This window comes from Saccopteryx bilineata, chromosome 2 (assembly GCF_036850765.1).
Source record: "Saccopteryx bilineata isolate mSacBil1 chromosome 2, mSacBil1_pri_phased_curated, whole genome shotgun sequence".
Classification (NCBI taxonomy): domain Eukaryota; kingdom Metazoa; phylum Chordata; class Mammalia; order Chiroptera; family Emballonuridae; genus Saccopteryx; species Saccopteryx bilineata.
In genome coordinates this window covers 388381495-388406450 of record NC_089491.1, presented here as the reverse complement: position 1 = coordinate 388406450, position 24956 = coordinate 388381495, and the positions used below count along the sequence as shown (strand labels likewise).

The 24956-nt window shown below is 53.8% G+C and overlaps 1 protein-coding gene across 1 annotated transcript in view; it reads left to right on the top strand.

The window, feature by feature from the left end:
* The window catches only part of LOC136327245 (myosin-13), a 51427-nt gene extending 26861 nt beyond the window's left edge, over positions 1-24566 (top strand). The window contains exons 20-40 of the mRNA XM_066264244.1: positions 936-1072; positions 2681-2936; positions 4412-4654; positions 6227-6403; positions 8141-8286; positions 8386-8476; positions 10071-10460; positions 11627-11753; positions 11885-12003; positions 13485-13681; positions 14048-14231; positions 15014-15179; positions 15755-15879; positions 16941-17249; positions 17330-17533; positions 18908-19033; positions 19336-19506; positions 21703-21807; positions 21908-22003; positions 23590-23724; positions 24507-24566. Of these exons, the coding sequence (XP_066120341.1) occupies positions 936-1072; positions 2681-2936; positions 4412-4654; positions 6227-6403; positions 8141-8286; positions 8386-8476; positions 10071-10460; positions 11627-11753; positions 11885-12003; positions 13485-13681; positions 14048-14231; positions 15014-15179; positions 15755-15879; positions 16941-17249; positions 17330-17533; positions 18908-19033; positions 19336-19506; positions 21703-21807; positions 21908-22003; positions 23590-23724; positions 24507-24521 (3519 nt within the window). The 3' untranslated portion in view covers positions 24522-24566. The remainder of the gene's footprint in view (positions 1-935; positions 1073-2680; positions 2937-4411; positions 4655-6226; positions 6404-8140; positions 8287-8385; positions 8477-10070; positions 10461-11626; positions 11754-11884; positions 12004-13484; positions 13682-14047; positions 14232-15013; positions 15180-15754; positions 15880-16940; positions 17250-17329; positions 17534-18907; positions 19034-19335; positions 19507-21702; positions 21808-21907; positions 22004-23589; positions 23725-24506) is intronic.
* Positions 24567-24956: the final 390 nt, after the last annotated feature.

Genomic DNA, 24956 nt, shown 5'->3' with positions numbered 1-24956 from the left:
TTGGGGTCACCACAACATGAGGAACTGTATTGCGGGGTCACGGCATTAGAAAGGTTGAGAACCACAGGTCTAGAGGCTTCATTGGAAGCCAGAGCCCCACCAGCCACAGAAAGAGGCGGCGGAAGTCCTGGTGTCCTGGGAGGAGCGGAGTGAGGACACCCTGAAGGAGGTGCAGGAGCCCAGGGGAGAGGGGGACACAGATTTCAGGGACAGGGAGGAGGATAGTTGTAACCCATAAAAGCGGGCTGCCAATACGGGACGGCATCGAGCCTGGGGTGCGTCCTCCATGCGTCTCACTGACCCTCCCATCACCTGACGCTGATGGCGGCAGTGCTGACCTGGAGAGGTTGTTGGGAGGCTGAGGAAATGTAGGCTCACGGTCAAATGGCCATGGGGTGGCAGAGACCGGCTTCCGATCCCGGCCTGACTCCAACACCCCCCGTCCGGGGAAGGGGCAGGCTGGGGCTGGAAACACCCACCTGCCGGGGAGGAGCCTGCCGTCCCCAAGGGCACCCTGCTTCCCTGGTTCATCAAGGGGGGCGAAGAGGCTCTGTCTATGCGGGCAGCGCGCCTGGGCCTGAGGTGGGGCCAGCCTTCTCCGACAGGGAGGTAGAACTCTGACACTTAATCTGGGCACAGCTGAGCTCCAAGGTCACTTTCTAGACTCGTCTTTGCTTCCCGTGTGTGAACTCTGTCAGAATCCGCCCACGTGGGTTGGTGGGGCCCGCCCCGCAATATGCTTTGGAATGTGACACAGGACGGGGCCCTGGGGAGACAAGAGCCGCTGAGAACTGAGTCCTGGGAGCCAGGGGGCCACGGGTCCCTACCCAGGGCTGGGAAGTCGGGGGTCGGGGTGGGACAGAAGCAGGCTGTCCTGTGGGCGGGGGGCTGGGGGCCTGCCGAGAACGAGCAGGGCCATCTCTCCTCGCATGCAGGTGTTTTTCAAAGCTGGGCTCCTGGGACTCCTGGAGGAGATGAGAGACGAGAAGCTGGTGACCCTGATGACGCGCACACAGGCCCTGTGCCGGGGACACCTGATGCGGGTGGAGTTCAAGAAGATGATGGAGAGGAGGTGACGCAGAGTCTCACCTCCGCCTTGCCCCGCCCTCCCCACTTGCAGGCCAAGTACTGTCCCCTGCGCTTAGTCTCGGGATGTCAGTGGACCACGTCCATCCACTTCTCCAACGCTCACTGAGCAGGAGCTCCGTGCCAGGGTCCCAGCCTGGCACCGGGGATACAGAAAGGAACGCTGCCCATCCAGGAGCTCACAATGCGTGGGAGGGGGACACGGGCATGGCTGATTCTGATGCCTGTGATCAGTACAGTGTCAGAGTTATATCCAGGACGTTGGGTTGGGGACTGGGGTTGGCATGAAGGGGTCAATGCGATGAGAGAAGTTTCTGAAGTCAGCTCTGCATGGCCTGAGAGAGTGCGTCTGGGCAGGGCGACCGACAAGCAGGTCACGGTGTTTGAAGCAGGGTGTGTCACAAGGATGAAGGTGTCCTGGTTCATGAGCCCATACTGGGTCCTCCGGTCGGTGGGGAGCAATAGAAGCTATGTGAGGAGACAGGTGAGAGGTTCCGGTTGGCAGCCAGGGAGGTCACTCTGGCAGCTAGCTACAGGGCAGCAGAACTGAGGGGACAGGGGAGGCCACGGCCAGACTGTGACAGAAGCCCAAATAATAGATGACAAGGACCTAAACTAGGAAATGGTGGGTAAGAGAAGAGAGGACGGATTGAAGGCAGGTAGGAGTCTTATCACCTCCCCATTTCAGCAGCAGGACTAGCAGCGCAGATGGCTGGGTGTGTGGGGGAATTTCAGGGAGAGGGGAGTTTGGGTGGAAGCTGGTTCTCCCAGACACCCCGAGACCCCGTGTCGCTCTAACATTAGCGCTGCCATATGGCCTACCGAAACGTGTTAGTCAGAAACGTCTCCCAGACAGCCGGCGCGGGGAGGCGAACGGAACCCAGTGCAGAAAGGGAAAGTACCCACAGACCGGTACAGCTGAAAGGAAAGAAGTCCGCTTCTCGGCTATGTGTGTTTCTGAGCCACGTGACAGGAAGCTGTGGGGGATGACGGGTAGGGGACACTGCAGGTGTCCCCGGGATGTCGGCTCTGGTCAAAAAGGGAAAAACAGATCCATTGGACGAGGGCAGGAGTCTGGGAGAAGAGCCGTGGACCGAAGACGGGTCCTGGGTGCACACCCACACTTAAGCGTAAAGAGGGATCTTATAACGGCAAAATACTATGAAACAGGAAAGCTGTTTCATCACGAAATCAAAGGCAGAGGGGAGGTTCAGAGAGGTGAGAGTTAACAATTCAAATGTGGAAGAGAGAAACGAAAGAATAAGGAGAGAAAGATGCTTGCTGCGTTGGTCATCGGAAGGCGCTGACCCGCGTAGGCCGGGTACTTTCAGGAGGGTGGGAGGCGGGAGCCAGCGAACAGGAGACCAAAGACAGCCCATGCCCCCTCTCGCCTCCCAACTTTTGCACGTACTGCTCCCTTCGCCCCATCAGCAGAACCGACTCTGATGTCCCCAGCATCTGACGGCTTGGTTCCACCTTCTTCCCACCTCAGCCGGGAACGGTGCAGGTCCTGGGCTCCATCCACAGGGAACCATGGGGGCGGAGACGGGACCTTGCTGGCGGTTGGTTAATCCCAGTCCTCACTGATGCACAGGGAGGCCCTCTTCTGCATCCAGTACAACATCCGTTCGTTCATGAACGTCAAGCACTGGCCCTGGATGAACCTGTTCTTCAAGATCAAGCCCCTGCTCAAGAGCGCGGAGGCAGAGAAGGAGATGGCCACCATGAAGGAGGACTTTGAGAGGGCCAAAGAGGAACTGGCCAGGTCTGAGGCTCGCCGGAAGGAGCTGGAGGAGAAGATGGTGTCCTTACTGCAGGAAAAGAATGACCTCCAGTTGCAGGTCCAGTCGGTATGTACCTCCTGGTTCAGAATAGAAAAGGAGGAGCAGCTTTGAGGCCCCCATCAGGTGTCTATTTGAGGGGCACTGGTGCCACCCAGTGGTCTTACGCAGTATTGCAGCACCCCGCTGGCAGAAGCGGAGTGGGCTGGAAAGCACCTTCATGCGTTTGTGCTCGCCTGACTTGTCCCCGTCTTTCGTGGTGGCGTTAGGCCTGTTCTGCTGTGGGCATGTGTCATCTTCACAAAAGCTATCAGGAACGTACCAGGTATTTTAAATGTTTATAAATACAAACAAAACTCTAAAATTAAATCATTCAAAGTAAAAAAGAGTAATTTTCTATACATGCTTTTCGAGAATATGGCCACAATCCAAAAAATGCTTTAAAGAAACGCATTTTCTGACCGTGTAAATGTATCATTTCACCGAATTAAGACGTTTGTCATTTGCACCTTTTTAAACTCCCAGATACCTGGGCCTTGTTTGTGCCTTATGCGAAAAGCGATTTCTCCCCCCTCCCCTTTTTCACGTTCCCTGTCAGTACAAGGTGGTCATCAGGAGTGCGTTCTCTAGCGCAGCGGGCAAGAGGGCAAGTTTTAGAACCAGACCGCCAGATTTAGATCCAAGGTCCTTCCTTCGGTCGCCATGTGAGTTCTTGGGCAAGAAGAACACTCATCCTCTTTGTGCCTCAGTGTCTTATCTGTAGAATGGGCACAGTAACTGTACCCCCCCCCCCATAGAGGTGGCTGGAAGACTGAATGAGCCCATACATATAAAGTGCCTAGCACGTGTTCAGTACACACAGACACCCGTTCTTGCCAGTCCCTTTTCATTTAAGACCTTGAAGGTGGGTCCAGCCTGTACGATATTCTTGTGCGTGAGAAGCTATAGCCCAGGTAAGTGTAAGAACTCATCTTGCCCGGCCCTGCAGACTCATCACGGAGTGTTCTGGGGCAGGGCATTCAGTCCTTGTTTGATCACGTCTTCCCACCTCCTTCGGATTTTCTGTTCTGCAGCTTGAGGGAGCCTGGCGGAGGGCATGTAGGCAGCCCTGTTCTGTTGAGAGTTACAAGGCAGTGACGTCCTGAAACTATCAGTTAGCTTGTGATAACATAGGGGAGATGAGTCACTTTCTAGCTGGTGGCGATGCGAAGCGTGAGACGGTGAGATGTTCATGCGGGCGCCCAGAACTGGCCGATTTCCAGAGGCTTTATTGCCTTCACGAATGCCTTCGCTTGAAATTGTTTAAGTAAATTTTTATTATGTGGATGATGCCCTTAGTGGTTTAAAAAAAAAAAAAAAAAAGGATGTGGATAATCTGTGTGCGTGTCTGTATGTGCACGTGTGTGTGTGTGTGTGTGTGTGCACGTGTGTGTGAGTGTGACCCATGCCTCAGGTCCAGTTAACGGGCTTTTGGAGGGTACGGTCCTTCCCTTCTGGGGTTTGCCTGCAGGCTGATCGAGACACGAGGCTCGCGCTCGTTTCAGGAAACAGAAAACCTGCTGGACGCAGAGGAGCGGTGTGAGGGGCTCATCAAATGCAAGATCCAGCTGGAAGCGAAAGTCAAGGAGCTGACTGAGCGGCTGGAGGAGGAGGAGGAGCTCAACGCCGAGCTGGTGGCGAAGAAGAGGAACCTGGAGGATAAGTGCTCTTCCCTCAAAAGGGACATCGACGACCTGGAGCTGACCCTGACCAAAGTCGAGAAGGAGAAGCACGCCACGGAGAACAAGGTGGGCAGACCCCCGGGGGCCCCTCACGTTCCTGAATGAGCCCGACTCCCTCCCTGTCAGGAGGAGACAGGCGGGCAGGGCCCCCCTGTGCCCAACAGTCCCTGGAAGGGAGGGGCAGGCGCGAGTGGGCGGGGCGTTCAGTCCCTGCACGTTCCGTCCTCCGTCTTGTTCTCGGCTCTGAGGGCTTTGTCCAGCCTCCTACTGCCCGGCCGATCCGACCACAGACTTCCAGCCCCAGCACCTCCTCCACAAAGCTGGAGACATTCAGTGCCAGTCATCTCTGTTCTTGACACGGGAAGGGCAAACAAGAGTGCCCACAGGGGCCAGGCAGAGAATGAGGGAGGTGGCAAGGACTGGCAGGGAGGTGGTGGGGACACAAGGACCCTCCTGTGTTACTTGGCAGTGTATAGACTGAGGCAGCCTTCAGGAAAGCCATCTCCATCAAAGGAAAGACTTGGTCAAAGTAAGAACCCAAGTATCCTTCAACCCCGTGCTTCTGCTCCTCGGTGTGTGGCCCGGGGAATCTTCCATCCAGTCCACACAGGGGTGTGGACGGGGCTGCTCGTGGCAGCCCTGCCTGTGGCGAGGGAGAGATGGAGGCTGTATCAGGGTCCACGCAGGGGAAGGAGGGGTGAGGTGTGGAGGACACACACCAGGGGGTGCTGCACAGCCCTCGGGGCAGCAGGCTTGGGCACATGGAGCAACAGGAAGGCTGTAAAAGGACGAGTGCTGAGTGGAGGAGAGGTCGGACAATGAAAGACACGGCCATGATACCATAAGTAGACTAAAGTTTCATGCGCACAAAATAGTAATTATTTTCCAAAAATAAATGAAGAGCACAACACACGATTCCCTTCATCAATGGTTGCCAATTAGGTAGAACAGAGGATGAGACTGTCCAGGTGTGAGATGACTCAGTCAGTGTTAGGTAAACAATTGGGAGAAGTGGAAAGAGACAATAGGGAAGGGTAGAGACTGTGGCAAACTGGAGAGCTCCAGCCAGCTGCTTCCAGGTGAGGATGGGAACTTGGCATTGCCAGGGCTTCCTCCTTTCTGTAAGAAGCCAGATATCCAGATTTTGGGTGAAACCTCAACTTTGTCAATGTTGATAACTTATTCAAAAGTTGTAAACCGTTATGAAGAATAACGAAAGAGGTTGGTGCCAGATTCGGCCTTGGGGTCAGGAGTTAGCGGCCTCTGATCTGAAAGTTGCACAGGGGGAAAGTTCACTTTCATGCTTCAAAGCTCCATGTTTGTGCCCTTGTCCTGTGTCCTGGCAGCACAGGACCCCTATCGTGAATTTTCCTGAGGGCACCTCAGGCTTCTCCTTCCCCTTCCTGCCTCATTCTAAACCCCAGTAAGCCAGCCTAATAATACACCAGCCCCGGGCATGTGCTCTGATTACAGCAGGTCGATGTGTTACCTTTCAGAGGTAGCCTATTTACATTCAACAGTGTCCTTCCATAAAAGGACAACATCTGACAACGTCCTTCAATAAAAGAATCAATAGCTTTTGCTGGAAGCTCCTGGTTTCATTGTTTGAACACTCAGTTAGTGTTGCTATTTCCTTAGGTGAAGAACCTTTCGGAAGAAATGACAGGCCTTGAAGAAAACATTTCCAAACTGAGCAAGGAGAAGAGACTTCTGCAGGACGCCCATCAGCAAACCCTGGACGATCTCCAAGTCGAGGAAGACAAAGTCAATGGCCTCATCAAAACAAATGTCAAGCTGGAGCAGCAAGCAGATGATGTGAGGGTGCTTCACGGGGAGGCTCTCGCCAGCATTGCTTGCAGGGGGGCTGGGAAAAGACAGGGTCCGAACGGGAGGCGGTGGTGAGCGTTCAGACCCTGGAATCAGAATCACCGGCCTGCGGGCTCAGCCCTCTCCAGACGCAGCTGGGACGCTAAGCAAGCCATTTACACTGTGGAGCCTCAGTTTCCTCCTTGTGAAATGGTACCACTAGCTTGACCTCGAGTGTTTCCGTGGAAAGCTCAGCACGTAGATACAGAGTGTTGGTAAACCATTAGCTGCTGATACCATCACCCTCATCATCTTTATCACCATCACCCTCACCATCATCATCATCATCACCATCACCCTCACCATCATCATCATCGCCATCATCATCATCACATCATCACCATCACCATCATCATCATCATCACCATCATCATCATCACATCATCATCATCACCATCACCCTCACCATCATCATCATCACCATCATCATCACATCATCACCATCACCATCACCCTCACCATCATCATCATCACCATCATAATCACCATCATCATCACCATCACCCTCACCATCATCATCATCATCATCACCCTCACCATCACCCTCACCATCATCATCACCCTCACCATCATCATCATCATCATCACCCTCACCATCACCCTCACCATCATCATCACCCTCACCATCATCATCATCATCATCACCCTCACCATCACCCTCACCATTATCATCACCATCATCATTATCATCACCCTCACCATCATCATCATCATCACCATCATCATCATTACCATCATCACCATCATCCACACCATCATTATCATCATCATCACCATCATCACCATCACCCCCATCACCCTCACCATCATCATCATCATCACCCTCACCATCACCCTCACCATCATCATCACCATTATCATCACCATCACGATCACCCTCACCATCACGATCACCCTCACCATCATCACCATCACCCTCACCATCATCATCATCATCACCCTCACCATCACCCTCACCATCATCATTGTCATCACTGGCCCCCATTTCTAGGTCTCTTGGGTTCCAAAAGCTTCAGTCTTGTACTAACATTGCCAAACATGAGTTCAATCTGTGTCCATGAAAACGACCAGTTCTCTCCCTCGTGCTCCATTTTGTTCCTAAGATAAGAACTAGGTTCAAAGTCTTCAGCTTTCATTCCCCATTGTGGCTAGAACTTTGCCAGATGTCCTTAATTTCCCTAAGGACAGAGAAGGTGTACTCCTGCCCCCCGCCCCGCCCCCTTCTTTGCCTAAGGCTCCCCACAGCTGCTCAGTGTAAGTGGGACACGGAGAGACGGTGTGCAGTGTAGACCTTCCCGGGCACCACTGTGGCTGTGCCCGTCCCTGGAAGTCCTGTTTGTCCCAGTCCGCGCCAGAGCATGACCCTCTGGGCACCTGTTTCTGTGGGGAGCCTGGCCCGGGACCAGGCATGTGGGAATCGGCTGAAAGGGGCACCCCGGAGTCCCTGAAGGTGGTGCCAGCACTCCGGGGCTGCCTCTGCCGAGAAGAGGGGAGAGAGGAAGGAGGAGGCAGGAGGGAGGAGGCAAGAGGAAACCCTCTCCCTCCTGGACCAGGGTTGTGCCCCCCCCACCCTCAGGGAGCCCGGGGCAGTCACGAGCACGTGTGCGGTGGCACCGGTCGAAGGGGCCAGCTCGCTCTCCTCGCAGGGTCTCAACCCCCTCCCCTCCCCCCACCATGTCTCGCCAGCTGGAGGGCTGCCTGGAGCAGGAGAAGAAACTGCGGGCCGACCTGGAGCGGGCGAAGCGGAAGCTGGAAGGGGACCTGAAGCTGTCCCAGGAGTCCGTGATGGACCTGGAGAACGACCGGCAGCAGCTGGAGGAGAAGCTGAAAAAGTGGCTGTTTCGTTCCCGAGTCTGAGCCCGAGAGCCCACGTCCTCTTTTGAGAGGCTTGTATGTCATGTCCCTTTCAACACATCTCTCTCTGTCTGCAGGAAGGAGTTCGAAATCAGTCAGTTACAAACCAAAATCGACGACGAACAAGTTCACAGTCTGCAGTTACAGAAGAAGATTAAAGAGCTGCAGGTGGGCTGAGGGGACTCTGGCCGCGGGAAAGCCCTGTGCCTTGCTCCGCCTCTTTAAACGAGTTCATTTATTACTGTTTAGAGAAGGAGAGAGGGGGAGAAACATCACTTTGTTGTTCTACTTATTTATGCATTCATTGGTTGATTCTTGTACGTGCCTGCAATCTTGGAGTATGAGGACAACTCTCAAATCAACTGAGCTACCCGGCCATGGCCTCCCCTTTGTTGTTTTAGCTGCTTCTCTTCTTCTTGCCCTGGAGCTGAAGAGAATGTCTCCTTCCCTTTATTTTTTAAAGTTAATATCTTACTTTTCTAAGTAACACATAGATAGATTTCCTTGGAAGCCATGAACAGATTACCAATAAGGCTAAATATTATTGATAAGGGTGCTTTGGTCACCACCCCTAAGAAGTCAAGGCCACCTTCAGTTGGATGTGCGTCCTTCTGTATGTTTGGCGATGAAATCACGTACACGTAAACCCCCTCTTCCCACAATATATAAGATATTATATACTGCTCACAAAAATTAAGGGACATTTTATCGCTTCATATTCATTTTGAAATGTCCCCTAATTTTACACATGTATATGTTTATATATATACACACACACACACACACACACACACACACACACACACACACTGTGTTCGTAAAGTCATGGTGCACTTTGGACCAGTCACAGGAAAGCAACAAAAGACGATAGAAATGTGAAATCTGCACCAAATAAAAGGAAAACTCTCCCAGTTTCATACCTATTCAGTACAGTTCGATGTGGGCTCACGCACAGATTTTTTAGGGCTCCTTAGGTAGCTATCCCGTATAGCCTCTACAGACTCGTCACTGACTGGTGGCCTACCAGAACGGGGTTTTCCACCAAACTGCCGGTTTCCTTCAACTGCTTATCCCACCGAGTAATGTTATTCCTATGTGGTGGCGCTTCGTTATAAACGCACTGATATTCACGTTGCATTTTGGTCATGGATTCTAATTTAGTGAGCCACAGAACACACTGAACTTTCCTCTGTACTGTCCACATCTCGACTGGCATGGCCGTGGGCTGCTCTGCTGTATACAGGGTGTTAAGTCATCATCTGCGCATGCACATATGCTGCCACATCATCCTACAGAAACTGGGAGGGTTTTTCTTTTATTTGGTATATATTGATATATACTTATATATAAATATATATACACACACATATAAAATATAAAGAAATAAACATTAAAATATATGTAGTTATAGATAAATATATATTGATATATAAAACATGCACATAGAATCTACATTAAAATGTTGCCATACTGAGACTATCGTTCTGCGACCTGTTCCCTTCTTGTCGCGATATGTCTGGCAGAGCTGTCCACGGCAGATACGGGCTAGCTGCTTGGTGGACTCCTCAAGAGCCCGGCTCCACCACAGTGGACCCGACCTCCTCCCTACTGATGGACATGTGGATTGTTGCCAAACTGTTTCATTCATTCAATCTTCTCGTGTATTCTTTAGTCTATTGATGCCCACCCTCTCTCCTCCCCTTCCCGACTTCCCCACGCGGGCTGCTGCCCCAGCAACACGCTGACACAGAGACCCTTTCAGGCCCGCACCGAGGAGCTGGAGGAGGAGATCGAGGCGGAGCGGGCCTCCCGGGCCAAAGCCGAGAAGCAGCGCTCCGACCTGTCCCGGGAGCTGGAGGAGATCAGCGAGCGGCTGGAGGAAGCCGGCGGGGCGACCTCTGCCCAGATCGAGATGAACAAGAAGCGGGAGGCGGAGTTCCAGAAAATGCGCCGGGACCTGGAGGAGGCCACCCTGCAGCACGAGGCCACGGCGGCCGCCCTCCGGAAGAAGCACGCGGACAGCGTGGCCGAGCTCGGGGAGCAGATCGACAACCTGCAGAGGGTCAAGCAGAAGCTGGAGAAGGAGAAGAGCGAGATGAAGATGGAGATCGACGACCTGGCCAGCAACGTGGAGACCGTCTCCAAGTCCAAGGTATCCGACCCCCTGCTCTTGGCGGATGGGAGGCCGCAATCTTCCCCTGCTGAGTCGGCATGGATCGTTGGATACCCCAAACTCTCTGCATGTTCTAATCCAAATCCCTCCCCCACTCTGCCGGCTCCCAATCCCAATTCTCCAGATTAATTCAAGTCAGTCAAGCTTGATCCAAAAACCTGCTATACTCAAGGTCTCATCATCCTTCCAGAGTTTTTCAGAGAGTCCCCAATCCTTCTGCCATTTTCTAGAATCAACCCCGTGGGTGGATCTCACCAAAGGGCCTTGGTAGATGTGGTTATCCACCTGCCACCTTTTTGGCCCACGATATCCGTCTCTGCCAAGCAGGGCCAATGTGCGGTGACGCACGTGACCCATGGCGGACCCAGGTTTCACTGCACTTGGAGCACATAAAACTCGGGAGGGGAGGGGTTTTTTAAGAAAATATACGTAGATGAGGAGTATAGAATTAAGCATGACCGTCAATATTTGTTTAGAATGAGAAAAATAAGTCACTAATCCCCGGCACCTTGGAGACTAAGGTCCGAGTCTTCTCAGATCTCTTTAAGCCATTGGTCAGAAACGCCTACCGGAGACTCTTGCTTGTGATTGGCTTTCCCTTTAAGCCATTGGTCAGAAACGCCTACCCGGAGACGCTTGCTTGTGATTGGCTTTCCCTCCCGCCTGGCATGGACAGCTCCCTGCTGTGGGGGCCGTGCAGATGAGGCACGGAAGCCTAAACCGCACCGGCTTCCCGGTGAACTGGCCTCTGAGTACGGCCACAAAGCACGGTTTCCTCGGCGAGTAACTTGGTGCTCCTAGAGTCAAGCGCTGCTTTTGTGCAGGGAGCTCAGAGAGAGCTGCCCTTGGGGCCGCTGGCCGGCCGGGCTGGAAGAGGCGATGTGGGGCTGTGGACCCCCTGAAGAGGGTTGCCCCGGAAGGAAGGTCAGGGTGTCTGCGGAGGAGAGGAATGCAGATAGGGTCAGAGAACCACTGTGGTCTCCAGGGTGCCTCGTCTTCACTGAGCCTCCAGGTTCGCACCGCCTGTTCATGCTGCTGATTGTTTTCGCCGCTGCAACGTTTCTGCCTGTCTTGGTTTTTTTTCCCTTTCCCTTAAGAAGTTCATCCCTATGTACTCCCTCCTCCATCCCTCCTCCCTTCCAAAGAGTAACATGGAAAGAATGTGCCGGACTGTGGAAGACCAATTTAATGAAATCAAAGCCAAGGATGACCAGCAGACGCAGTTGATCCATGATCTGAACATGCAGAAGGCGAGACTGCAGACCCAGAATGGTAAGAACCGGCCAGGGGCCGCAGTCCGGGGGCGGGGGCGGGGGACGGGGAGGGGGGAGGGGGGAGGGGGAGGGGGAGGGGGCGGGAGGGGCCGCTTTGCAGACACCGCACCGCTTGCCTGCGTTTGTTAGGGGAGCTGAGCCACCAGGTGGAAGAGAAGGAGGCTCTGGTTTCTCAGCTGACCAAAGGCAGGCAGGCCCTCAGCCAGCAGCTCGAGGAGGTAAAGAGGCAACTGGAAGAAGAAACCAAGGTAAGGACACCCCTTCCCGTCGTGGCCAAGGCGTCTGACCAGACCTTAGAAGCCGAGAGGCCACAGGCTGCCCGGAGGTGGTGTTGCCTCACAAGAGCGGAAGCTGCTCCTCTCTGCGTTGCAGTACCAGTACTGGTACCGTAATGGGAGCCGGGCCTTTGAGGTTCCGAGACCTTGGCATCCGCTCTCTGTCCTCGGAGCTGGAAAACTCTTACAGTGTGCTCCAGCCTCTGGGTCCCTCTGTTCCCCACAGGGTGGTCTGATAAACCCCCTTCCCCACCAGGGACACCCCCTGTCCATCACTACCCCAGCGTGACCATCTCTGCCTCTGTGCGTTGTGTGGCACTGCTCAGACACACCCCCGGCCCCTTGACATGCCTGCGTCTTTCTTCCTGTCACACTGTGTGTGTAAGAAGGCAGGCTCACTGTGGTGCTCTCGCCTTTGCACCTGCTTATCTTCCTTATTAAGACATATGGGCGTAGGCCCTGGCCGGTTGGCTCAGCGGTAGAGCGTCGGCCTAGCGTGCGGAGGACCCGGGTTTGATTCCCGGCCAGGGCACATAGGAGAAGCGCCCATTTGCTTCTCCACCCCTCCGCCGCGCCTTCCTCTCTGTCTCTCTCTTCCCCTCCCGCAGCCAAGGCTCCATTGGAGCAAAGATGGCCCGGGCGCTGGGGATGGCTCTGTGGCCTCTGCCCCAGGCGCTAGAGTGGCTCTGGTCGCAACATGGCGACGCCCAGGATGGGCAGAGCATCGCCCCCTGGTGGGCAGAGCGTCGCCCCATAGTGGGCGTGCCGGGTAGATCCCGGTCGGGCGCATGCGGAGTCTGTCTGACTGTCTCTCCCTGTTTCCAGCTTAAGAAAAAAAAAAAAAAAAAAAGACATATGGGCACCTTATTAAGCCTCAGGCACCGAGCCACATGGGAAAGTCTCTGTAGTTAGAAGACAATGACATCGTTTTTGATGATGTGGCTTTATTTCTTTTACACTTATTTTCTAATTTTTAACTTGTATTGATTGATTGACTTGAGAGAGAGAGAGAGGAAAGGGAAGAGAGAAAGAGAGAGAGATTGATTTTTTTGTTGTTGCTGTCCCACTTATCTATGCACTCATTGGCTGATTTTGTACGTGCCCTGACCAGGGATCAAACCTGTAACCTCAGTGTATTGAGGTGACACTCTGACCAACTGAGCTACCCAGACAGGATCTATTGCATTTATTCTTATGGCTACCTTTCGATTCTGGCAAATATTAATGGTGTTCCATTTACTAGAGTGTACTAGTGTACTTTTTAGGTATAGTTACATATAATAAACGAACCTTTTTTAAATTTACATAAGTAAGGCAGGTGATCGCATTCCAGCCAAGTTTGCAAAGGCAGCACGGGAATGCTTCAACCCGGGAAGTGCTGGTTGAAATGAAAACGCCTCCACGTGGAGAACGGCCAAATATGTTTGCAGTCTGTCACCACTGTCCTTCTCCAGGCCAAGAACGCGCTGGCCCACGCCCTGCAGTCCTCCCGCCACGACTGTGACCTGCTGCGGGAACAGTACGAGGAGGAGCAGGAAGGCAAGGCCGAGCTGCAGAGGGCGCTGTCCAAGGCCAACAGCGAGGTTGCCCAGTGGAGGACCAAGTACGAGACGGACGCCATCCAGCGCACGGAGGAGCTGGAGGAGGCCAAGTAGGGGCCCCCGGGTTGCAGCAGGGAAGGGGACCCCAAGGCCCACGTCAGGGAATGGAGAATTCGTCCTGGAGCACCTCCCTTCCAGACCTGCGGTTTTTCTTAAGCCTTCACGTAGGGTGCTCCTGTCCTTCTGTGGGGTACCACCCACTCCACCCAGTTCCCTTGGTGCCTCTTTGGTGACCAAGCTTTGCCACTAAGCGCTGGAGGATTCTCCCAATATTACTTAAATCCTCTCCACGCATCAAACGCTAGATCTTGGGCTTCTCAAGGTCCAGTCTCCGTAGAGACCTTTTGTTTCTCTTCTGACGTGACACTTCTGAGGCAGCCCGCCCCTGCCCAGGGAACAGAGTCTGGTTCTCTCAGGAAGAAGCTGGCCCAGAGGCTGCAGGAGGCCGAGGAGAACACGGAGGCGGTGAGCTCCAAGTGCGCGTCCTTGGAGAAGACCAAGCAGCGGCTCCAGGGGGAAGTGGAGGACCTGATGCTGGGTCTGGAGCGCGCTAACGCCGCCTGCACCACCCTGGACAAGAAGCAGAGGAACTTCGACAAGGTCTTTCCCTAACACCTGACGGTGGCACTGCTGAGAGTGGCAGCCCTCCCTGCCCGCCTGGGCCAGAGGGCACACGGTCTGGCAGCCGTCGGCCAGAGCATAACATCCCAGGTCGGGGAGGTTCAGGGATCTGCAGTGTCTCTCTTTCTGTGACAGTCCCTCCAAAGGAACTGTACTTTTAGTTAAAGCGACTTTGGTTTACCTGGAGGTGCAAACACCTTTAAGAGTACTATACAGTGAGCCCTGGTCGGTCGGCTCAGTGGTAGAGTGTTGACCTAGCATGTGGATGTCCTGGCTTTGATTCCCGGTCAGGGCACACAGGAGAAGCAACTATCTGCTTCTCCACCCATTTCCCTGCCCCCCCTTTCTCTCTTCTCTCTTTCTCTCTCCTCCTCCCACAGCCATGGCTTGAATGGTTTGAGTAAGTTGGCTCCGGGTGCTGAGGGTGGCTCCATGGCCTCACCTTAGGTGTTAAAATAGCTCGTTTGCTGAGCAACAGAGCACTGGCCCCAGCTGGGCAGAGCATCACTCCCTAATGGGCTTGCTGGGTGGATCTTGGTCAGGGTGCATGTGGGAGTCTGTCTCTGCCTCCCTGCTTCTCAACTAATAATTTAAAAGAATAGAAAAGAATACTGTACAATGGATCATTGTAGGGACATCAGAGTGTGGGGGTCCCTGACCTGGAATAGGGGCCCCTGTTTCTCTAGTCTTAAGGATGGAAGGATAAAGCCTTGGTCCCCTGGCCCTTTCTGCTTCCCATGTGTCCCTTTCTCATCTCCTAGGTCCTTGCAGAGTGGAAACAAAAGCTGGATGAGAGCCAAGCAGAGTTAGAAGCCGCTCAGAAAGAGTCCCGGTCACTTAGCACTGAAATCTTCAAGATGCAGAATGCCTACGAGGAGGTGGTGGATCAGCTGGAGACCCTGAGGCGGGAGAATAAGAATCTGCAAGGTGAGCTGCCTCCCCAGCACAGGTGTGGAACATGCCCCTTCTCTCCTGCCCACGCCTCCTCCTTCCCACTGCCCCACCACGTCTTCACCTCCACTCGGAACCCTGAGGCCTGAGCCCTCCTCCTAATGGAAGGCACAGTAGCAGCAACATCACAGGCTCAAGAGCAGAGGGCATGGTGGGTTGCTAAGTTGACTGTCAGAGATCCTTTCCCCGAATTCCGTTTCTATGTGGCTTTGTGTCCTTGGGCACGTCACTAAGTCTTAGGACCTCAAACATTTTTTCTACAAAATTAGACCACACCCAAAAGTCCTGAAAGACTCTGATTCTCTAAGCATTTTCCCCACAATTGTCTTCTCTGGTCCTCTGGACTGTCGTGTTGAGTCTGAGAAGTTTTAGGGCATGCGGTGGTCTTGTCACTGCTCGCTAAGCACAGTGCTGGTGAGGCAACCCACCTGTGCCTTGCGGACTCCTCCAGTCTAAATGTTGCCAATGAACCGCCAGTCAATCCCTCCGCTGCCTGACACTGTCACACAGAGCCCGTGGCCACAGCCGAAACCCAGCCTGTCCTTTTGCAGAAGAGATCTCTGACCTAACCGAGCAGATGGCAGAGACGGGCAAGAACCTTCAGGAGGTGGAGAAGACCAAGAAACAAGCGGAGCAAGAAAAGTCAGACCTCCAGGCTGCCCTGGAGGAGGTAGAGGCAAGTGTCCAGGATGTGACCCAGGGAAGCTCAGGAGGGCGGCCCCGGGGGCAGGGGGACCGGCTCCCTCGTGGGAGACCCCGCCCGGAAGAACGATGGCGCCCAGGGGAAACAGCGGGCTCTGCTGCTTCCTCTCCCCATGTCTTCTAGTTCAGCGTCTTTCCCCTTTTGAAAATAAATTTACTTGTGATTTCCTCAGTTTTTCCTCTTGAGAAGCAAGAACTCATTCACCAAATGTCTTGAAAGCTCTCTCCGGATCCCTTGGTTTTATCCTAGGATCACACGTGATCATCTTTGGGTACCTGGAATCCTGTGCAGTGGAAATAGTGCTGTGTTCAGCTGTGGCCAGTAGGGGGCAGGTGATGGAGATGTGTCTATGAAAATTTGCGTCATGCTGGATAACTAATGCGAGAGCAACTGCCCCGTCATTTTAGAGACTAGATTGGCTCCTGACTTAAGGCCTTGTTAAAATATACACACTCAATAAAATGCTCACTGATTCAAAAAGACGCTCTGTCCCCCTCAAGACCTGTCGATAACAAAGTTTTAGTCCCAGTTTCATTGCTAGTAGGGACATTTGGGAGCAAATCGTTTGACCTCTTTGGGTGTAGTTCTATTCACCTGTAAAAGGGGTATTATTATCATTCCCACTTTATCCTGATGGGGATGAAAAGACCCATTGAAGCCTGACCAGGCGGTGGTGCAGTGGATAGAGCATTGGGTTGGGACACAGAGGACCCAGGTTCGAGACCCCAAGGTCACCGGATTGAGCGTGGGATCATAGACGTAACACCATGGTCGCTGGCTTGAACAAGGGGTCACTGGCTCAGCTGGAGGCCCCCAGTCAAGGCATGTATGATAAGCAATCAATGAACAACTAAAGGTGACACAACAATGAGTTGATGCTTCTCATCTCATTCCCTTCTTGTCTGTCACTCTCTCATGCTAGAAAGAAAAAGAAAGAAAGAAAGAAAGAAAGAAAGAAAGAAAGAAAGAAAGAAAGAAAGAAAAAAGAAAAGAACCCAGGAAAGCACTTGTAATCACCCCCTTGCTTCTGTCAGGGTTCGCTGGAGCACGAAGAAAGCAAGATTTTGCGCGTCCAACTAGAGCTGAGCCAGGTCAAGTCCGAGCTTGAGCGCAAGGTCACGGAGAAGGATGAAGAGATCGAGCAGCTGAAGAGGAACGGCCAGCGCGCGGCAGAGGCCGTGCAGAGCGTGCTGGACGCCGAGGTCCGGAGCCGCAATGACGCCCTGCGCCTCAAGAAGAAGATGGAGGGTGACCTCAATGAGCTGGAGATTCAGCTGGGCCACGCCAACCGCCAGCTGGCAGAGACCCAGAAACACCTGCGCGGAGTCCAGGGCCAGCTCAAGGTGACCGCGTGGTCCCTGGCGGGCCTGGATGGGCCCTCCGCCGGCCCTGGCGCTGACTTCACTCCCAGTTTCCCTGGCAGGACTCCCAGCTGCAACTGGATGACACCCTGCGGAGCAATGAGGACCTCAAGGAGCAGCTGGCCATCACAGAGCGCAGGAACGGCCTCCTGCTGGAGGAGCTGGAGGAGATGAAGGTGGCCCTGGAGCAGACAGAGCGTACCCGCAGGCTGTCGGAGCAGGAGCTGCTGGACGCCAGCGACCGGGTGCAGCTGCTGCACGCACAGGTGCATCCGCGCTCCCTCCGCAGGGGGTGGGGGGTCACGCATGTTGCGGGGAAGTCAGAACAAGGATGGATGCTCTATTGCGTAAAGGCGCTGGAGACGGCTTCCCAGGAGACACTGCGTTGAAGCCGTCGTGGTGGCAAGTGAGGGTTGTCTTTCAAAATAACTACGTTTGTTGTTTATGAAGGCTTTAAAAAATTCCTTCTTGTTAAAAAGTAGAGATGACAAGCACACAACAAGAAGAAAAATACCAACCATATCGTTAACATTTTGAGACCTTTCATTCTAAGCCCTTGTCTATATACGTAAATATTATGTGGGTTTTTTTTTGTAAAAATGGGACCAAACTTTTTGCAACTTATCTTCATTTAACAGTGGGTCATGAACATAGTTCTACATCTTTAGATGGTCTTCAAATGACTAGTTTTAATGGCAGGAAAGTAATCTGTGATAGTTGTGTATTAGAGCATTTTTATTTAACCAGTTTTTAATGGTTGGATAATTTTAGATTGTTCCCTCCCCCCAAAAAATTTTGCTGTTAGAAAAACTGATATGACAAACTACTTTGTAACTAAGTTTTCACATGTATTCATTATTATTATTTTCCTAATATTCCCAGAAGTAAATAAATTCCTAGAAGGAAAACCTCATGGTGCAGACAGGAAGGACATTGTAATGTGTCATAAAGTGATCTTTAAGTGAGCGCTCCCAGTTTTTATTGCCCATTGGGAAACTATCTGAACGCTCTTTCCTGTAAATTCCCAAAGACCCTAGGTATTATATTTTAAACTTTACCAATTTTATTTTTGAAAATATCTCTTCAAAAAAAAAATTTTTTTTTTGGTTCTAATGAGTCAGAACATTTCATCATATATTTTTGCCACTTGGATTTCTTCTGTTGTGTCTTACCGATTTGTACTTTTTGCCCTTTTTTTCTATTGACTTGTCTTACATGTTAAGGAAGAGAATTTTTCTCGGTAATATCCATTGCACATGTGTTCCAGTTTGCCCCCATTTTTGCAATTCCATTTGTGGTATATTTTGACCATCAAAATTATTTTTCATTTTATATAGTCATGCCTACAAATCATTTCCTTATTACAACACCTTTTTCCTTTTTTTTTTTTTTTTTTTTTTTTTTTTTGAGTGATCTATTCTTCCTCGAATATTGGAAAGTCTCTCTTGATCATTTATGCGGTTGTTTGCTACGCAATCCCTGGGCCTCCAAGACATTCTGCTAGGTTCATCCCCATGTAACAAATGAGAAATGGAACATGATCGTGGTTTCTTTCCTCAGCCCACCCAACGCTCTCCTTGCCAATTGTTTTAAGTGTCCAAATATAACCCACACTCCTGGTATCTAACTTTGTCTTCTAGAACACAAGTCTGATCAATCTCAAGAGGAAACTGGAAGCCGACATAGCGCAGTGCCAGGCAGAGGTGGAGAACTCCATCCAGGAATCCAGAAATGCGGAGGAGAAGGCCAAGAAGGCCATCACGGAGGTGAGCTCTGTTTCCTTTGTTCTCTTCAGAGAGGCTGTTGGGAGATGAGAAACGGGGCTTCTAAGCCTGGGCATGACGAGTAGCTTTCATCCTCTTAAGACCTGAGTCAGTCCATGGTGGCTCTCCGGAGAGACGGGATGAGCGGGGACAAGGTGGGGAGGAGTGCGTGCACCCTCGGTGGTGGCTGAGCGAGGGAGCCGCAGGCCAGCGGGGGCAGGGCCCGCCCAGCAGCACCTCCCCGACGCTCCTGGAGGGATGCGGTGGGCGCATGGCCCACTGCCGTCCCCTGTGAACTTGACCAGGCGGCCATGATGGCCGAGGAGCTGAAGAAGGAGCAGGACACCAGCGCCCACCTGGAGCGGATGAAGAAGAACCTGGAGCAGACGGTGAAGGACCTGCAGCACCGTCTGGACGAGGCGGAGCAGCTGGCCCTGAAGGGCGGGAGGAAGCAGATCCAGAAACTGGAGAACCGGGTAGGGTGGCTGGAGAGGACTCCCTCTCAGAGCGCACCCCATCCAGCTGCCCCGGGCAGAACCACAGCCTGGATGTGCAGGCTGGGAAAGTGGTCACTCACTCAGCAGACCGCGAAACTCCCTGTGGGCCAGATCTCCCACCCGTTACTTTTCCACTGGTCCCTACACCCCAGCAGGCACGAACCCACGTTAGAATGCTTATGCCTCAATAACTGTAGCGTCATGCCAGTTTTACATGCTCACATTCTGGTTTTATATATAGTTTCAGATCCAAATAAATGGGTGAGACGGGGAGTGTACATTACAATCATAAAATTACACGTGTGAGCGGAATTGGAATTTTGGACCAACCTCTGCTTTGATAAACGGCGGCCCATCCTCTGTAAAATCTGGAGTTTCCCTCCTTCATCTCCCACTTCTGGGTCTGGTTCCCTTCCCTGACTTCCTAATCTCTGAACGCTGCCTGCGCTTCTGGTATGTTCCTGACCGCATCCTAGCTGGGGGTGACCCGCGCTCCCTCCCGGCCAGCGCACCAGGACGCCAGCACCCCCCCGGGGGACAGCCCTGCCTTTTCCTCCACGGGGAGTATAGGTTGTCCTTGTGCTCTTTCTTTGCCGACTGTTCCCAGTGTCTCTCGTTTGCCTCACTTTCCCCTGTAGGACTGCGATGGGGCATGTGATTTGTCTTTAGAATGGGCTCCACTACCAGTTAGCATTTTGAAGAAGGGCTGTGCGGAGGAGGTTGTCAGAATGCCTCTGTTGTCCCCAGGGGAGGGGAAAGGAACGAGTGTGGGAGGGAGAGAGGAGGAGGGGGAAGAGGTGACAAAGAGAAGGAACCCACGTCTCCCGCACGAAAGACCCAAACACAGCCGCTCTTCACGCCGGCCTCCCGAGGCCGTGCACCCGCACTGGCACGCTTTAGATGGGGAAGGATTATTTTTGGTGAAAAGGTAGAAGGTCTAAGTAACAAAAGTAAACACCAGGGAAGATAGTGCTTCCAAAAAATCAAAAAATCATTAAATGCTTAATTATTCCCAGTCCCGTTATATTAAAATGAGCTTAGGCCCATCCTTCTCGTGTGTGGATACCTCCCTCCCTCTAGGGTGGGACAGAATCTCTCGCCACCCCCTGAGCCTTTGAGACCTGAGTCAGCAGGGAGCCCTCGGCCAGCCTCCCCTCACCTGGCGAGGAACCTTCCGAGTCGTCCAGCTGCCAGCTGCCGGGTTATCTTGGTTTCCTACACCTGACAGAGGCCTGGAGAGCACCCCGGGGAAATAATGTTTGTAGCCCCGGAGAGAGGACAGCTCCCCAGGACTCCTGGAGTTGGGGGTGAGGGGTAGGGACCCAGTTTGGAACAGCGCCCAGAGTGCACCTGTCCCACCGGTAGATTTCAGAGTTGACCTGGTCATTCTGCAAACTCAGAGCTGCCGCCGGTCTGTGGTGGCCCCAGTGGTTCCCAATGGCTGCCGCTACCCCTCACTTCTCGGCTCCTTCTGGATTATGTAGCCGGGGACACCATTGGTGACCTGAGTTCCTAATGGCTGTCCTCTGCCATCAAGACTTCAGGAAAGGTGGAAACAGCTACAAAACGAACGACTGTGTAGCACTTTATTTAAAAAAAAAAAAAATACTTCCACACCTTTTTCTGATGTAAGCCCATCTTGGAGGTAGCTTGGGCAGGAATCCCAATCTCCACGAAAACTCATTCCCAGTGAGGGCAGCTGCTTGGCCCCGGCCCACTCAGCCAGGCCTGGACCCTGAGCACGCCCTGGGCCGCTCGTGGCACTGGCTCTCTCCGTGACCCTGCCTGTCTTCCTCGATCGGGAAGCAGGCCCAGCACGAGCAGCCGTGCAGGTTACCCCGCGGGGCGAGCTGGGGTGCATGCCGCCCTGTTCTCGCCGAGCTGCACGGCCCCAGAGGAAGCAGCATCTTTGCAGAGCCGGACCTGGCAGCCAAGCCGTGTGCCCCTGCGGCCATCCCTGACCGAAAAGGGTGTCTTGTTCTCATTTGCATAAAACCGCTGCCTGTGCCAGGGGTGGCCCTGTGGATTAAATGTGGTTCCGGCGTTGTCCTCGGAGGAGACGCTTTTGCAAAAGAATTGGAGGATCTTGAGTTCGCCCTGGAGTGACAGACACAGGAGCCCCCGGGAAGCCTGGGGGACGGAGCTTGACCCCTGTGCTCTCTCCGCCACACGCAGGTGAGGGAGCTGGAGAGCGAGCTGGACGCCGAGCAGAAGAGGGGGGCCGAAGCCCTGAAGGGGGCCCACAAGTACGAGCGCAGAGTCAAGGAGATGACTTACCAGGTAGATAGCAGTCCCAGGGCCCGAGCAAGCGCTCTGCTGCTGGGGAGCGGTAGCAGGGTCTGGGGCCGCTGGCACGGACCGCATGGACGCTGTGTTGCAGGCCGAGGAGGACCGCAAGAACGTCCTCAGGCTCCAGGACCTGGTGGACAAGCTGCAGGCCAAGGTGAAGGCGTACAAGAGGCAGGCGGAGGAGGCTGTAAGTAGGGGAGGTCTCGGTGGCCCACGCTGGCCTCGGCATGCCCCGCCCTGGGGGAGTGGGAGGGTGTTCCTGTTTCCTGTAGTCCACGGAGCCCGAGGTCTAAGCTTTCACAGAGGCTGCAAAAGCAGGGAGCCCTGTACTCCTCCCTCCTGGTCTGTGATGCACAATCCTGGCCCTCTGCCCCCTCCTTGGTGGCCTGCCCTCACCCCGTGTGACCCAGCCCTCCTCACACTATTTCACCCCCCCATCCCAGAGCACCTTAGCCCACCCACGGCCTCTCTTCACCCGGCCTCCCAGACCACCATGGCCTGCCCCACCAGCCCACCTCGACTGTGACCTGACTTTGAACATCTACTCCTGGTTCACGTCACCCAACTCCCCCACTTCCTTGTCCCTTCGCCCCCTCCCCGGTGTCCTCATCTGTCCCCTCATCCTTCCAGCCTTCCTTAATGCCCACCACTCCATTCTCTACTCTTTGCTCTGCCCTTGCTTGGTCAAACAGGGAAAACCAACAGGGGAGGAATGGAGCAGGATGACCACGGGGTTTCCGAACTGTCTTCTGGGGACACTGGATCTGGAGGGGGGGTGACTAGCAGGAAGCTGAGGCTGGAGGGGGCAGGGGGAGGGATGTTCTCTTTTATAGGGAACAGATTGCTGAGGGGAAAGGGGGGGAGGTCGAGGGGGAAGGGGGATGGATGGGATGGAGGGAGACTTGGCTAGGGGTGGGGAACGCATTATGCAATACACAGATGATATACTATGCAATTGTGGACCAGAAACCCGTGTGACTTTATTAACCAGTGTCATTCCAATAAAGTCAATAAAAATTTTGAAAAGTAGAGGAGGAAATGCTGAGTTGAACAAAGTTGGACTGGCTGCTTCACTTCTAAGATTGCTCAGACTTTGTAGGCCGTATGTAATTGACTCTTCCAAGCGGAGCACGCGTTCTGCAATGTAGCAGAGCGTCCCACAGGACTAGCGTTCGGAGGAACCGAATTGGAGGGACCCACGTCCTAAGTGACTTAACATCCGGCTTCTCTCCTTGTCCTTTTCACTTCCTGCCCAGCAGGCTGGTTGGCTCCCTCTTGATGGCAGGGAGGCATCTGAACTGGTGACACAGATTGGTGCCCACTGCGTTAGTGTAGCGGCCGCAGGGCTGGCCGGCCCGGAGGGTGTCGGAAGGTTACCTTTGTCGGGGACCCTTGACCCATGCTGGAAGAGCAGGAATTGGCCAGAGGCAGATGATGCTGGGAGCAAGGACAGGGCAAGGGGGACTGTGGCCATGGCCTCTGACACCCCCCCCCCCGGGTGCCTTGGGACGACTCTGGACTCGGGTCTCTTTCTAAGAGCTCCAGAGGGGGAGACGGCCCTACAGCGGGGTGTGTGTGTGTGTGGGGGGGGAAACAGGGCTGCGGGCTGCATCCTCACCCCTGAAGAGCTCGGCTTTCTCTCCCCTGCCACCAGTGAATCCGAGACCCTAGTCCTCCTCGTTCCCTAGTTCCCAAGAGGCCTGTAGGGGCCCGGGGCCTCGGAGCCAGAGTAAGGGGCTCCCTCAAACTCCCACCGCTCCCGTCTTCTGTCAGGAGGAGCAGGCCAACACGCAGCTGTCCCGCTGCCGGAGGGTCCAGCACGAGCTGGAGGAGGCCGAGGAGCGGGCCGACATCGCCGAGTCCCAGGTCAACAAGCTGCGGGCCAAGAGCCGCGAAGTTGGGGGCCAGGTGAGAACCGCCTTCTCCCCACCCCCCGGAGGTCCTGAGCCCCAGGACCATGGGTGTACTGCAGAGAATTCGGAGGGTCTCTGTGAGTGCCTCTTCCCTGCTGCTGGTCACTCACTCACAAACACCCCTGCTTTACCCAGAACCCCATGGTTCCCGGATCAGAGGAAGGAAGCCCCGTGGGGCCAGCGGCCACACGTCTTACCCTGACCACCCCTCCCAGCTGTAGCAGGCCTTGCCCAGCAGGCCCCTTCTTTTTCTTTTTCTTTTCTTTTTTTCTTTGTTTTTTTTTTTGGGGGGGGACATAGACAGAGAGTCAGAGAGAGAAACAGACAGACAGGAAGGGAGAGAGATGAGAAGCATCAATTCTCTGTTGCGGCCCCTTAGTTGTTCATTGATTGCTTTCTCATATGTGCCTTGACTGGGGGGCTGCAGAGGAACAAGTGACCCCTTGCTCAAGCCAGTGACCTTGGGCTCAAGCCAGCAACCTTGGACTTCAAGCTGGTGAGCTTTGCTCAAACCAGATGAGCCCACGCTCAAGCCGGCGACCTCAGGGTTTGGAACCTGGGTCCTCCGCGTCCCAGGGTGATGCTCGATCCACTGCGCCACCGGCCCCTTCTTTCCAGGGCTATACCCCTTCTCCGGGGCCTTGGTGGCTTCATGGCTATAATACCATTGCTGAATATTCCTCTGGAGTTCCGTCCTTCCCAGCTGCCCCACTTCCCAGACACTGGGCCTCGCTTTCCTTTGACTCCCATCCTGGGTGCATTTTTCTTTCTCCACAGAAGATGGAAGAATGAGGCCCTCCTGTCGCCCGTTACCATGGGCACCTCTGGGAGAGTGGAAGGAAGACATTGTGAGAAATAAATTCTCCTAACGCCTCGGACACTCGGTTCTCCTGTGTTCATTATCACGGCCCATTCCTCTTCTGGGGGGGGGGGAGTTAGTGTTTAGATCCTTGCCTGATCTCTTGTTCATATAAAGGAAGTAAGGGGTGGGCAGGGGAGCCCCCTGCCCCGAGTGGGAGGGTTGAGGGCCAGCCACTGCCGGGTGCGTCGCCAGCATCCATGGCACGGAAACGCGGAGACTCTGGTCTGATAACTCGAGCACATCTCCTTCCTAGGGAGTCACGATTCTTTCTGGCTCAGTTCCCCGATTTCTCCCCAAATTTACAGCTAGGGGATGTGGGTCCAGCTCAACTAAGGACTCTGACTATAGCTGTCCAGGGCAGGGTG